Raw genomic sequence first — 13,486 nt, forward strand, 5'->3', positions numbered from 1 at the left:
AATGAAATTGTGAGACGAGAACAAGTGTTGTTATACATACGAGTTAATAAGTGTTGACTGTAGAAGCAATTTTAGATCCTTTGGTTATTGTGTTAGTTATAAATTGACCCTTGAGGTTTAAATATGTATAGTTATGATTCCTAGACTTTTGGTTTTGCAGTTTTGGTTTGGAGTGATCCCGGACAAATCAGAGGATAAAAAAGTATCGATAATATATGCATACTCGTTACTAGTTTGAAGTTTTAATTGTACAAATAAAATCCACTTTGTTGCAGGATATTTCTTTTTCATGTAGTAGATATATGATTTGTGGACTTACAAGCACATTTTGTGCAACAGCGATACAACCTGTTAATAGTTTTTAGCCTTCAAAAGTTGAGCATGTCTAAATACAGGTACTCGAAGTAGTAAAAAAAATGTAACCACTTAGTTGGAAATGATGCAAAACTTAATAAACATTTTTATGTATAATGGAAAAAATTTTAAGTATGATAATCTAACATTGTTATAGTTGATTTCATATTGAGATTTATATTATGTTATTGGATGAGTTGGAGCCTATATAAAAGAATGAGGGAAGAGAGAAAGTGCATCCATCCATACGCATACCCCTGAAAATATACGACTGCTGAAGTAGAGAGATATAGGAGGAATAGGAAAGGATGAGGGATTAATAATGATGCAGAAGTATTTTTTGACATCCTTGAGGATAATCTCGTATAGCCGTATGGTTTCAATCACTTAATTATTATAAAATGTATTTTCAACATAACAAAAAATATTTATTCGTGTATACTAAATGGACTCGCCAACTTTAATTAGTAGGGTTTGAAAAACTTTGAAATGAACTTATGCAAGTATATGGTGTATTATTATAAAATATGGATCAATATTTCCCCACACCCTTGCTTTCGTCTAGGATAGTAGTATATGAATGGAGTCTTTTGTATTGATTTAATTAATACTTTCCACTACAAACCAACATATTTAGACAGAGAAGGACTGAAACTGACAATGTGCAATAAACAGGGATCCTTTTGTAAGTCAGTTGATATTTTTGGGTGTTGAACGTGGATGTGAGTTTCGTCATCCAATCCTAGGTGGCAACTCCTGAATGGATCACAATGTACACTCACCACATTAACGACTCCTGTCTTGTTTTATTTCCTTACTAGGTTATAAACCACATTACACGAGCACGGGTACCAAACATTTTGAAATTAAGAATAATTTATAACAAATGAATACAAATTATATTTAACAATGTTTCATTTACGATTACATACTAAAATATTACATTAATGAAATTATTTTCATATTCTATTTACTACAATTTATCATTAACAAACTCCATTCATAATATAAACTGAAAATAAACCTTCTTGGTAAATAAAAACTTGAAAATAAATACAGTTAACATGATAAAAACACAAAGATACTAACTGAATTAGATGATTGCTGCTTCTTCCACCGGTCCAAATTGACCAAATATGCTATATTGATCGAGTTCATATTTATTCAACATATTAGAGGATGCCCATGTCACTATGAAAATTTGCATGGCCTATAAAAAGCTTGAGGGGAAAACAAAAGAACAGACAATAATAATAATAATAATAATAATAATAATAATAACAACAGAAATGGACATAATATTATAAATAATGATTTTCTTCAAAACATAAACAGTTAACTTTATTTTAATTAATTATTTCATAAAGAACAGAAAAACATTTATTATTGAAATAATATACCTAACTACACGAAAAAAATAAAGTGATCCATAGAGTGTGCGCGTGTCAACAATCGAATACATATATGTGTCGGTTCGAGTTCATGTGTGTGACAATTTTCAGATTAGTGTAAAATTACAGGTTTGACCCGACAACCCGCAAACACAGCCCATTTAGCAGCACTAACACTGCAAACAATATTAAAAATACATGATACCATTTTCACCAAGGATGATGTTGTCAATACACCATTCACATTCTTCAACATACTGAACATGAAGACCACTCCAAGTATCCCGAAGACTACCCAAAGAATTGTACATCACTGGATTCATATCCCTTGACTTAAAGGGATTTTGATGATAATTGGTAAGTCAGCAAGAAGTGCACCTGAATCAAAAGCACTACATGTCATGTCAAAACCATTAAAATATCAAAAATTAGTGATCATCATTTCCATTAGCTTGATACAATAGCACAACAGTCTAATTAGTTGAGCTGAGAAAAAAATCTACTTAAAGTTTCGCTGCTTTGTGATAAAGTGTTTCTACAAATTGAAGCTCTGAATATGTGGTCAACTTATCTAAAAAGCTTTTCAATTTGGGATGCGAGAAAGTCCGAGGAATACAGCATTAGATACAATTTTTCAGTTAACAATAGCTGAATTTAGAGGGGTCAATTTTGAGCCATTCAAATGGGTTAAATGGGTCAAACATGTGAAAGAGACACCCAAAGCCAACTTTCAGTTCAAACAACTTTGTAATTTACCTTATTCAAATATTTGGATTAGTGTTGTGACAATATAGTTTTTGAATTATAATATTTATACAAAATTTAGGAAAAGAAAAAAGGTTTTCAACTTGGGTTGTGTTAAAAGTTAACAAAAAGTCAAATGGGTCGAATATGTTGAAAGATACCAAAGTCCTATTTTTTTAATTTATGCGACTCTCAATTCCCGTTATTGAAATATTAAGATTATTGTTCTGACAATATAGTTCTTCTAATCATGACCAACTCATAATTATATACACAAAATTTAAAGTACGGACAAAGGTGTTTACGGGTCAACCCAGTCCGGCCATGCATTGACCTGCTACCTCTAATCAATGACTTTTAATAAGTACCACAAATAATAATAAAACTAACCTCAAATTTCTTAAAAGCAAGTCTATCAATTCACATTTGGTAAAGAAGATGATTTTCATCAGGCTTAAGAACTGCTTGTATCTCCTTAACTAAAAAGGATTGAATCCTCATGAAAGGTGCCATGGCAGCTGCATATGCAAAAAGCTTAATTTCTTCAAACATGGTTGCAAATTTCCAAGGAAAGTTTTTTAAACCGACACACCCGAGGCTGTTGCCAGCAAGAAATATGTGTATTTGATCATTGCACGATCCAAAATTTTCACTACTCGAAGATAAAATCCACATTCATGTGTGATTAAACCTCAAATTACTCGCATACATCTTTTGTAATTTAGAAACTGGAATTTGGGATCTTACTTGCACAATTGATCTAAACATTGTCATCATCATCTTAGCATTCTTTTGCCATCACAAACCTGAAGTTCACAGATTTCAAAGTAATCATATGAATGCTTGATAAATGAACTGTGGTGTAAGGTATGAAATTTCAAATCAAGTAAAAAAGTTAGAATTATTAGTATCATGGAATGAAGGAAATTCAACTCTAAGAGATCGTATGCTATTTCGAACATAAGATTTAATAAAAAGGTAGCAATAAAACTGAAGGATTTACATAATCACAAAGATGGACATCAATTTCAAAGGTGCTATCCACCCTAAGGCCAAACCTACCACTTGATGTAAATGTGAATAAAAGAACAGATCATCATCGCAACAATTATCACATGTAAGTCATTAAGCAATAGATAACACTAATAGCTAGAACTGAAGGTCAAGTGTAACATCATAGGATAAATTTACTTGGAATGCTTGAAAGAGATCATCCTTTGCAAATTTTAAGCTATCAACTGCCCAACGTCTTGTGAGCTTACTAGCATGTGCAAGGGCTTGTTTGTCCACCTAATCTCACATATAAAAAAAAACACAAAGACATTAAAATCAGCTTCATATGCAAACAAAATGTGATTACAAAAAGTACCTCATCAAAAGAGGGTGCTTCAACAAACCCTCTTATGTATGATGAAATGTGGTAGAATATCACTGAATTTGAACACGGAGAGAGAATTGACATAATACCATTGGTTTTGGAATTTCTGACTTTGTCCAGAATCCTCAAAAGCCGCACAACCGCATGAACCCTAATTTTGTCAATTTGACGTGTAAACCAAACGGATGCTTCTCTGCCGACGATACAGAGCAACTCAAATCACTGGATCAATCAGCATGTAGATATAAGAGAAACTAATTAATCGATATTTGGGATTACAACAGATCAAACTTACGGTGATAATGAGATGTTGAGATTAGAGAGAAGAGAATGAATGGGGAAAAGAAGGAGCGGTTCGATTAAGGATCAATTACAACTGATCAATTAATTAACTGTTCAGTTGGAGGGAAAATGTTGAAGAATAATTGAGTTTTGAATTATAGTCTCCTAAACTAACGATCTTCAACATGGTGAAGCCAGGTGTCTTAGTTATGGAGAGTGAAAATAAAAGGGGAGGTTGACGTATGGATGACTGGTGTCCAGAAAACCCTGTTTTATTATAATAGTAGATAAACGAACATACGACATCGTATCGTTAAGGTAATGCTGTCCGTCTTTCATTCTTTTGGAAGCTTTTTTAGGAGAGTTTTCTACTTGCAAACATATTCATAACCACTCGACAATTTTAAGATATTAGGGGTTGAACTTTAACACGCGTAAACAAATCCATATATATATTCGTAGAGGCCGAAAGCCGTTTAGTGACGAATACAAAACATATATTTGTATAGGCCAAAAAACAAATCGGTCAAAATAGGTCAAAGGGTTAGCGTTAAGACCAAGAAATATCCAATGTATTATAATGAAGATTTGGGACGGACCATCAGAATCCCTTGATCCCATTTAAGTTACCGTCCTTTTTTTCGTAACCGTGAGAATTTATTACTGGAAAATTCATGGGATCCCATCAATACCCTGCTAACCAACGAGATCATGTAAACTGTAATTTGTGCTAGGCAAATGTAAGGTCATCACTTTTACCCGAACTGTAGTAATTTGGGTCGGTTCGTGGGTTATTTATATGTTTTTGGTCAACCTGTAAAACCCAAATAAACTTTTTGTTTAATAATAAATGATATTTTATATATTTTTTTAATAGTATTTTCATCTGAAATTAAAACTTATATCCTAACTGTATTATACTTTATACATATAGTTAGCCATATGATTAAGATCTATGCTTCTTTTGACATTTCAGAATCTTTGCTGTTAGTAGAAAGCATTCAAACACATTGATTTTAATCCATTTAGTTGTGGAGATATTATACATAAAAGTTCTTGTTGGTAGTAGAAAGCATTCAAACACTAGTTTCGTTTCCCTTTTTTATTGATTAATGCTTTTATTCATGTTTTCTTTCCTACCCGAAACCCGATTAATCCAACCTGATAAAAACAATCAAATATTTGGGCCAGGTTACGGGTCTAGATTTAAACCTTTGAAACCCGAAGAACCCGACCCGAAACCCGAAAAATGTACCCTAGGCATATGCCATAAAGAGGCTATGGTAGAAAACCATTGAAGGCAAGACCTAACCCGATACATCTACTAGAGAGAATCAAATGCTTACCATCGCATCAGCCTTAAAAGTTTAAAAATAATAGATTGAAAACTAACATCTTTCCCAACATAATATCACATTGAGTTTCATTCCAGTTCCACTACATTTGAACTTCCTTTCGTTACAAAAACATTCACCGAACCAAACACTCCCTTGAAATCGTACTTGTCCTACCAAAATAGCTAGCTTAACATACTATAAAACATCATTTCTTGGTCTCACGCTGAACAGCACGAGGGACAAATGTCAAGCCACGAGTACGGCGCCGACCAAAGTCTACAGTCGAAGGAGTGGATGAATCAGATGTAGTTAATCTGGAAATACCTGAAACAAGGCCATCCAGAGTCTCCTCTTCTACTTGCATCACACTTGCACCGGATCCTTCTTCATTTTCAGTATTAAATGTTGCATTGTGTTGTTTACGTTGGTTTTTCTTTGATCTTTGTTTCTTTGACGGTTGGGCCTTTTTAAAGAAGTCGAATGAAGACGGGAAGTTATGTTTGTCAATTAGATGTTGATGCCGGCTTTTGTAGCTTTTGAGCTTCACACCACATCCTTCAACAAGACATTCATACTGTGCCATAAAAATACTACATTTAGAGGTTACAGCTTTAAACAGTATTGATCGGGTCAACCCGCTCCAGCCAGTTTAGACCCAAAAAAGTGATAGTAAAATGCAATAGAAGATGAAATGTTACCATAGCATAACCGCGCGCGACTTTGGCTTGAAAGAAAGAATCATGTGCCTCTGAAACGTGTATGCTAAGCAGGCGAGATGTAGGGTATACTCTTGAACAGACAGAACAAGAGGCTGTATGCCTTGCATTGTAATGATCTTCAAACTCTGTCAAGGATCTCAATTTGGCTCCGCAACCAACAATTGGACAGATCATTTCACTGTGCCAAACAACACAAGTAGATAAAACAATGTCTCAGATAATCATATTGATGTATAGTGATGATATGCATTATTTAGAAGATGTAGCAGTGTGTGAAACAGTTAAAAGTTAAGAAAGTGTGTAATGAATATATGAGAATAAATTGTAATCCATATCTTCTTTTACACCTCCGGAAAATATTATATGTAAAACACTATGATCATGCATATTTATTTATATATCCAAAATTAGGCTCACATTTGTGTTACAAAGTTCAATACATTAACAGATCATTCAATTAAAAATTTTCGTTGACTTGCTGATGTGGATGAAAAGCAACTTTCATGAAACATTTATATCAACTACTAATGATAAACAATCTGTCATGTATCCTAAGCTACATGGTCATGGGTCGGTTGTGTAATTGTGCTAGCTTAAGCACATGTTGGCAAGAATGAGTTAGCCATTTATACTTGACAACTTTTAATTGAGTTTTGATTCAATATCCCATAATATTGCATCAGTTTATTGTGCATATAGTTTAAGGAAAACATCTGGTGACCAACGAAATGCTTGAAATGTTCTACAATAATGAAAAATAATAGAATCTTTGGACCTGAACCAGCTTTTATCAATTCTAGTAATGACAGGACCAGCCAGATAAGTAATTTAGTTTGAGAACTTCTGAAACAAATATTAAAATTTCATTGGACATTCATAAACAGATTGCAATTTTCATGGGATCATATGCAGGTATGCGTGGGTCACCTAAGAATGAAACAGATACAGAGACGACACTCAAAACACATATTTGGCCAATCACCATTTTATCATAGTACTACTATTTTTGTAATTACTCTTGACGGACTCCATCAATCGAGTGATAGACGACCTAAACCAAGACTTGGCAGTTGCCAATCATACTTGTAACTTATTTGCACAACTTTTTGTTTAACTAACATGCCAGTATAGTTGAAGTAAAGAACAAGATAACAAATAATATAAAAAAGTCTGACAGTACCTGTCCTCATTGTCCAAATTTCTAAGCTCCTGTTTTTGCTCTTCAGTAAAATCCAATGCAACCTGGACATCAATAAGAAAGAGTGTTATCTTAGTCAACTTGGTCAACGAAAGATTGCAAACTAATTAAAGATGCATGGGTAGTTATGACTTTGTATTACAAAACAGGGGAAAACAATCAGATATAATCCATCTAAGCATTGGATTTTCAGACTGAATATGATGAGATATACAGAGGCAGTGCTTCCAGAAAGTATTCATCTTATAACTTAGTGGAATTGATCAGTACAATTGCACCCATAGTTAGGCTTGTAAATGAGCCGACCGTTCAACGGGAGGTTCATTTATTTAAAAAACAAATAACAAAACTTTTTGTCCGTTTATTTAAACAAACGAACATGTACAAACATGCTTAGTTCGTACATTTATGTTCATGAACGTCCATGTAATTACTCCCTCCTGTCGCAAGAGTCAGAGGTTGTTTCCCCGTGGCCAACTCGAAAGGGCGTTTGTTTATGTCCATTCGTTTATGTTCGTTTTAATGCCTATAGCAAGAAATTGGTCTAATCATGATCCATTTATTGGAATAAAGACATAACCCATGTACTTTTAAGTTTTAACAACCAATTTTGAAATGTTTTTTGGATGAACTAAGGGTCATTCCAAAAGACCCTCTCATCAGTCACCATTACATTCATTATCCACAACCACCATATTAAATATCACCTAAAGTCCTGAACCTACTAAACTCTGAACCTAAACTCCCTCAACTAAACATAAACCAGTTTATTCACATAATAAACTGGTTTATGTTTAGTTAGGGGAATTTAGATAAACTGGTTTAGGTTTAGTTAGGGGGGTTTAGGTTCAGAAATTTAGTAGGTTAAGGACTTTATGTGATATTTAATATGGTGGTTGTTAGGGGAGTTTAGAAATGAGTAGATTATTCACATAATATTAGGTACGTGAACTGTTGTTAGGTTAAGGACTTTTATTCATTTAGGTACGTGAACTGTTCATTTGATTTTAAACATAATATTATTCACATAATATTACGTGAATAAACCGGTTTATGTTTAGTTAGGGGAGTTTAGGTCAGGAGTTTAGTAGGTTAAGGACTTTAGGTGATATTTAATATGGTGGTTGTGGATAATGAATGTAATGGTGACTGATGAGAGGGTCTTTTGGAATGGCCCTTATTATTATTTTGGAATAAAGACATAAACCATGTACTCTGCGTTCATTCATTTATGTTAGCTAGTGTTCGTTTACATTTGTTCATATATGCTCGTTTATGTTTGTTCATTTAGGTTCATGAACTGTTCATTTAGATTTTAAACCAATGAACACGAACCAACACATACTACTCATTTCTAAAACGAAAGAACACGAACACAAATATTTATTCAATTAATTGTTCGTATTCGTTTAAAGTTACAAAACACGCCCTTGCTAGTGCTTGTTCAGTTAGTATACAGGCCCATACTGACAACAACAACAGTATACCTTTATCCTAGAACTAGAAATCAGTTATCTTTATTTTGTTATTATAATATAACAGAAATCGCCAGGTCATTCTGTATTTAACAAATCCTAATAAGTTATTATTAGATAGTATTAATGAAGGTAGCTACCTGTTTGGCAAGAAGCTCGCGTTCAATATTACCAGAAGCGAAAAACGGATCGTCGGGTCCGAATCGACGAAGAACTGGAAACCAGTACTTGAATTCGGACTGCAATTGCGTTTGCAAATGGTTGTCTACCATCATCATCGTATTTTGGATGTGAAAAAATTAATCTCCTAATATTAATATTAATTAATTTTTAGATTATTATTGGAAGAAACTGATGCCTCAAACCGCCTTTTATTGGGACGGGTCGTGTGGGTCGGGCAAAAAAACCCAGTCGTCCAACGGCTCTTTTCGTGAGATTAGTGGCTTGGTGCGATCCAGTTGACAGGTTATATGGATTACGAACCGGAATGATACCAATCCGAGAAAAGATAAACCTGAACCCGAACCAAAGTAATTCGGGTTGGTTCTTGGGATCAAATTTTAGGCTTCGGATCAACCTGAAAAATCCGAAAAAAATTTTAGTTTTAATACCAAATAATAATATGCTTATGTTGAACGTAGTCATTCCACCTATTATAGATAGATTGTTTGTTATTTATTGATGTTTTTGATTTATGAATAAAAGCAACCATAATCAAACACCCTAATCATAACATATTGAAGACGATTATATTAGCTTTGTTTATTATGGTTAAACTTTTTAAAATTTTACTCCTTTTTAAATTGTTTTACCACGTTATTTTTGTTTTGTTATTTGTTATTTACTTTACGAGTGAAAAAGAATACGTATCTTTTGTTTTAGTGTTGTATTTTTTTAACCTTTGTTCGTTTTTAGGATACTCGAAACCCGAGAAAACCTGAATCCAAACAACCAGAACCCGAAAAAACCATGACAGATTTGGGTTGGGTTTGGGGTCTAGAATTTGAACTTTGAAACCCGAATAGCTCGACCCGGAAACCTGAAACCTGAAAAACTAACCCAAAGAACACACCTAAGGGTAGTTAATCGGATATCATTTGTGGCATAGACAGACTAATATAGGCTTATACAAATCGTGTATGTGAATATTTTATCGGTTTGTGTTTATATGCGTAGATTTTTTTTTCTTTTTTGAATGGTTGACGAATCTTTTAAATAGGTTACTGGCTAAATTCACCACATCGGGATAAATTCACCACATCGGGATAAACTCGTCTTTCGATCTGGGAAAATCCTTCACCTATGGGTCGTAAATATTCGTCCTAAGGCACAACATGAGGTGAGATAAATTATGTTCTTTTCAAGGATCCAACTAGTGAAAATCAACTATTCGCCTAGTGAGCACCCTAGTGCATTTGAAATTAAATGTTGGGGGCGTGAATCAAACCTAGGTCTCGTGGAACACCAAGTCTCTCTCTTACCTAGGGTTGTTCACGAACCGAGCCGAATCGAACGCAGGCTTGCTCATACTTGGTTTGGTTTGAAAGCGAGCCGAACCGAGCGAATTAAAATTTAAGAAACGAGTGATATGTTTATGCTTGAACTTGGTTTGGTTTGAAACCGAACGGTTTGGTTTGGCTTGGTTTCGTACAATTTTTTTAATTTTAAATTTCTAACAGCAAAAAATATTATTAATCAAAGACTTTCAACTCCAAAATATCTGAACTTCCAACCCTAAAATGTCTAAAACAAGAAAACATATATAAACGAGTAGCTAGAGTTATAAATTGAACTTTAAAGTCAACACAAAATAGAGAATTTCCAAAAAAACTAAAAATACTTTATACTTTTTTATATATATACTTTAAAAGTATATATAAAAATAATAAATAAAAATAATTCAAGCAAAAATGAACCAAACCGAGCGAGGCTTTATCATGCTTGGTTTGTTTTCAAACCGGACCGAACCGAACCGAAATCGAACGAGCAATTTTCAACCGAGCGAGCGGTGAACGAGCGGCGAGCAATTTGGACATCCCAACTTTTATCACTCCAACACCAGCTCATTGAAGTTTATGTGCATCTTATAGCACACTTACTTTTATTTTCTTTTTTATTTTAATTTTGTAACATAATACAAAGGTAAACACATAACCACCATGGTACATATTATATCTGTATCAGTCAATCTACCATAAACTACTCACTGCAGGGCTATTATCTAAACTACATCATTCAAGACCATCACTTCATGCAGAAGACAATGTCACAATGATATTTTTATATTCTGCCAAAAAAGAATGGACAAATGATGCATCTTCTGCTTTTAAAAAACAACATGCTAGGCTGTTAACGCAAAACTACAAAAGTGATGTCTATATTCTGATTACTTGATTTTTGTACAACCATTGCATGGTAGGTTAATAACAATGCTGGGATATACTAACACATGCAATTTTTGCGTCTTGCAATACGAAGCCCAATAACAAAAGTCTAATGTATTACCGAACCGACGCACACGCGCAGGTCACAAATTCTAGTTTTATTTAATAACTAATTATTAAATAACCAACCAAATAACAAGATTCATTCTTGTTAATAGTTAATAATACTTACTTTAAATAGATAAATTGGCAACTAATCTATCCAATTCACGTACGGAACTCCCTTTCTCACCAACTGCCTCCTTTGCAGCCTTCCCAATCTCCTTGGCTCGTTCTCTCTCCAACCGAGTCACCTCACTCACTGATTTACCAAACAACTCGGCCAACTCGTCCGAGTCAGGAATTGTATTCCCTCCCTCACATACCTTTATTCCTACTTTCAACTCATGTAACAATGTGGCATTCGAGTACTGGTCGGCGCTCATCGGCCAAGTCAGCATTAGAACCTCGGTCGCCACCGCTTCCATTATCGAGTTCCACCCACAGTGCGTCAAAAACACGCCCACCGAGTCATGACTCAGTATCGCCACTTGTGGGGCCCATCCTCTAACCACAAGCCCCCGCCCCGCCACACGCTCCTCAAACCCCGCCGGAACCCTCCCGTAATCCGCCGCCACGTGTCCGACAGTCGGTTCCTTAACCGACCACACAAACTTAACCCGACTCTTTTCCAACCCGAGTGCAACCGCCTCCATCTGACCATTAGTCAACACCATTTGACTTCCAAAACAAACGTACACAACTTTTTCATCATCCCCACACTTGTCTAACCAAGACAGCACGTCAATCGAGGCGGGCCCACTAGACCCACCTCGATCAGACACCTTAACACCACCTAAAGGAAGCAGAGGCCCCACCGCAAACACGCGGTCATGCCCAAGCTCCCTCATTAAATACTCCACATAAACCCGTTCCAACTCTGTGAACGAGTTTATCACAAGCCCCCAGCTCGCTAAATTCCCAAAAAACCCCTCCTCAATAAACTCCGACTCCGGGTCACCTTCCACATAACTCCGGTACACCGGGGACACCTGCCACCACGGATACTCCGGCGAGTTTGGAATCTTCGGGAACTTAACCACCTCATTCGCATCTTCACAATTCACCTGACTCGGCCGGTTTCTCCACAACGAATAAATAACCGAAAGCGCCAAGGCCCCGGAAGGCGAAAACGTGTATCTCCGGATACCAAGCTCTCGGGCAAGGCTATTAGTCCACCCGAGGAAGAAGTCCGATATTATAGCTACCGGTGGATTATTATGACTCCGAAACCAGTTCATAACCGGGTTATAGAGACCACCCAAAGCAACCATCATGGCTTTGAAGGCGTTGGCGGGAAGGTCTTTGACGTTTTCGATGCCGGAGGGGATGGCGGGGTGCGGCGGAAGAGGGAGGACGAGGGTGGTGACGGTGGTGGGGTGGGCGGCGAGGAGGGTGGAGAGAGTGGGTAGGTTATTGGGGGTGATGAGGATGGTGATGAAGAGGTGGTGTTTGGTGGTGGTGGTGGTTAATAATTGGTGGGTGAGATCTAGGAGTGATAGCATGTGACCTTGGGCTGGGTATGGGAATACGAGGATGTGGGTTAAGGAGTTGTCTGAGGAGATTGTTGACATCGTTGGTGGTTGGTGGGAAATGGGAACGAGAGATTGGCGGAGAGTTGTCTTGGTTGGTGTATGTAGATACTAACTATTTAACTAATTTGGTCGGGGTGGATCTAGACCGTTGATGATTGTTGGGGGTTTTGGATGGATGATACCTAAATATCCCTTCTGAAAAGAGAGAAACACAAAATAGCTCGCTCGTGAGATTTCGTTTTCCTAAAATAGCCCTTCAAATCCAACTTCCACGTTACATTGGGAATTTCCCCATGATATTTCGTGGACCAATAAAAAACTGCCATTTGTCAAGCATTCCCACCTACCACACGAGTTCCATCTCAAATCCTTCTTAAACGTTACTTTTCACATCAAATCTAACCTGATAAAAACCAACTTTAACGTGATGTTTCAACCTGTTTATGTCTCCATCGTGAGTTTTCAAAAAAGTTGATTTTTGAGTTTTTTTTTAAATTCATTTATAAAGATAAATTTCAAATGAATTTTGTCTATTTTAAAAAAAATCACCTTCTTCATCTTCTTCATCAAACTCCCACCATTTCCTCCGC

The 13,486-nt window shown here is 35.8% G+C and overlaps 1 protein-coding gene and 1 pseudogene across 1 annotated transcript; both read right to left on the reverse strand.

Annotated features, from left to right (window-relative positions):
- Positions 1-5,363: 5,363 nt before the first annotated feature.
- LOC143572019 (uncharacterized) lies at positions 5,364-9,202 on the reverse strand. Its single transcript, XM_077057290.1, has 4 exons — positions 9,019-9,202; positions 7,386-7,447; positions 6,185-6,383; positions 5,364-6,060 (listed from the first exon to the last, which is right to left on the reverse strand). The coding sequence occupies exons 1-4, from the start codon at positions 9,154-9,156 to the stop codon at positions 5,692-5,694; spliced, it is 768 nt and encodes a 255-aa protein (XP_076913405.1). The 5' UTR covers positions 9,157-9,202; the 3' UTR covers positions 5,364-5,691.
- Positions 9,203-11,405: 2,203 nt separating this feature from the next.
- LOC143572020 (UDP-glycosyltransferase 89B2 pseudogene) lies at positions 11,406-12,960 on the reverse strand (annotated as a pseudogene).
- Positions 12,961-13,486: the final 526 nt, after the last annotated feature.

Source organism: Bidens hawaiensis, unplaced genomic scaffold (genome assembly GCF_021521415.1).
Source record: "Bidens hawaiensis isolate Kalapana, Puna unplaced genomic scaffold, B.hawaiensis_p1.1 tig00025700_1, whole genome shotgun sequence".
Classification (NCBI taxonomy): Eukaryota; Viridiplantae; Streptophyta; class Magnoliopsida; order Asterales; family Asteraceae; genus Bidens; species Bidens hawaiensis.

Excerpts from the sequence above, each read along its gene's own strand:
- LOC143572019 (XM_077057290.1), bottom strand. The coding sequence starts at position 9,156 with ATGATGATGGTAGACAACCATTTGCAAACGCAATTGCAGTCCGAATTC. Across the intron at positions 6,384-7,385 it reads AATTTGGACAATGAGGACAG|TGAAATGATCTGTCCAATTG; the intron begins GTACTGTCAGAC and ends TGTTTGGCACAG. Across the intron at positions 6,061-6,184 it reads TCGCGCGCGGTTATGCTATG|TATGAATGTCTTGTTGAAGG; the intron begins GTAACATTTCAT and ends TTTATGGCACAG.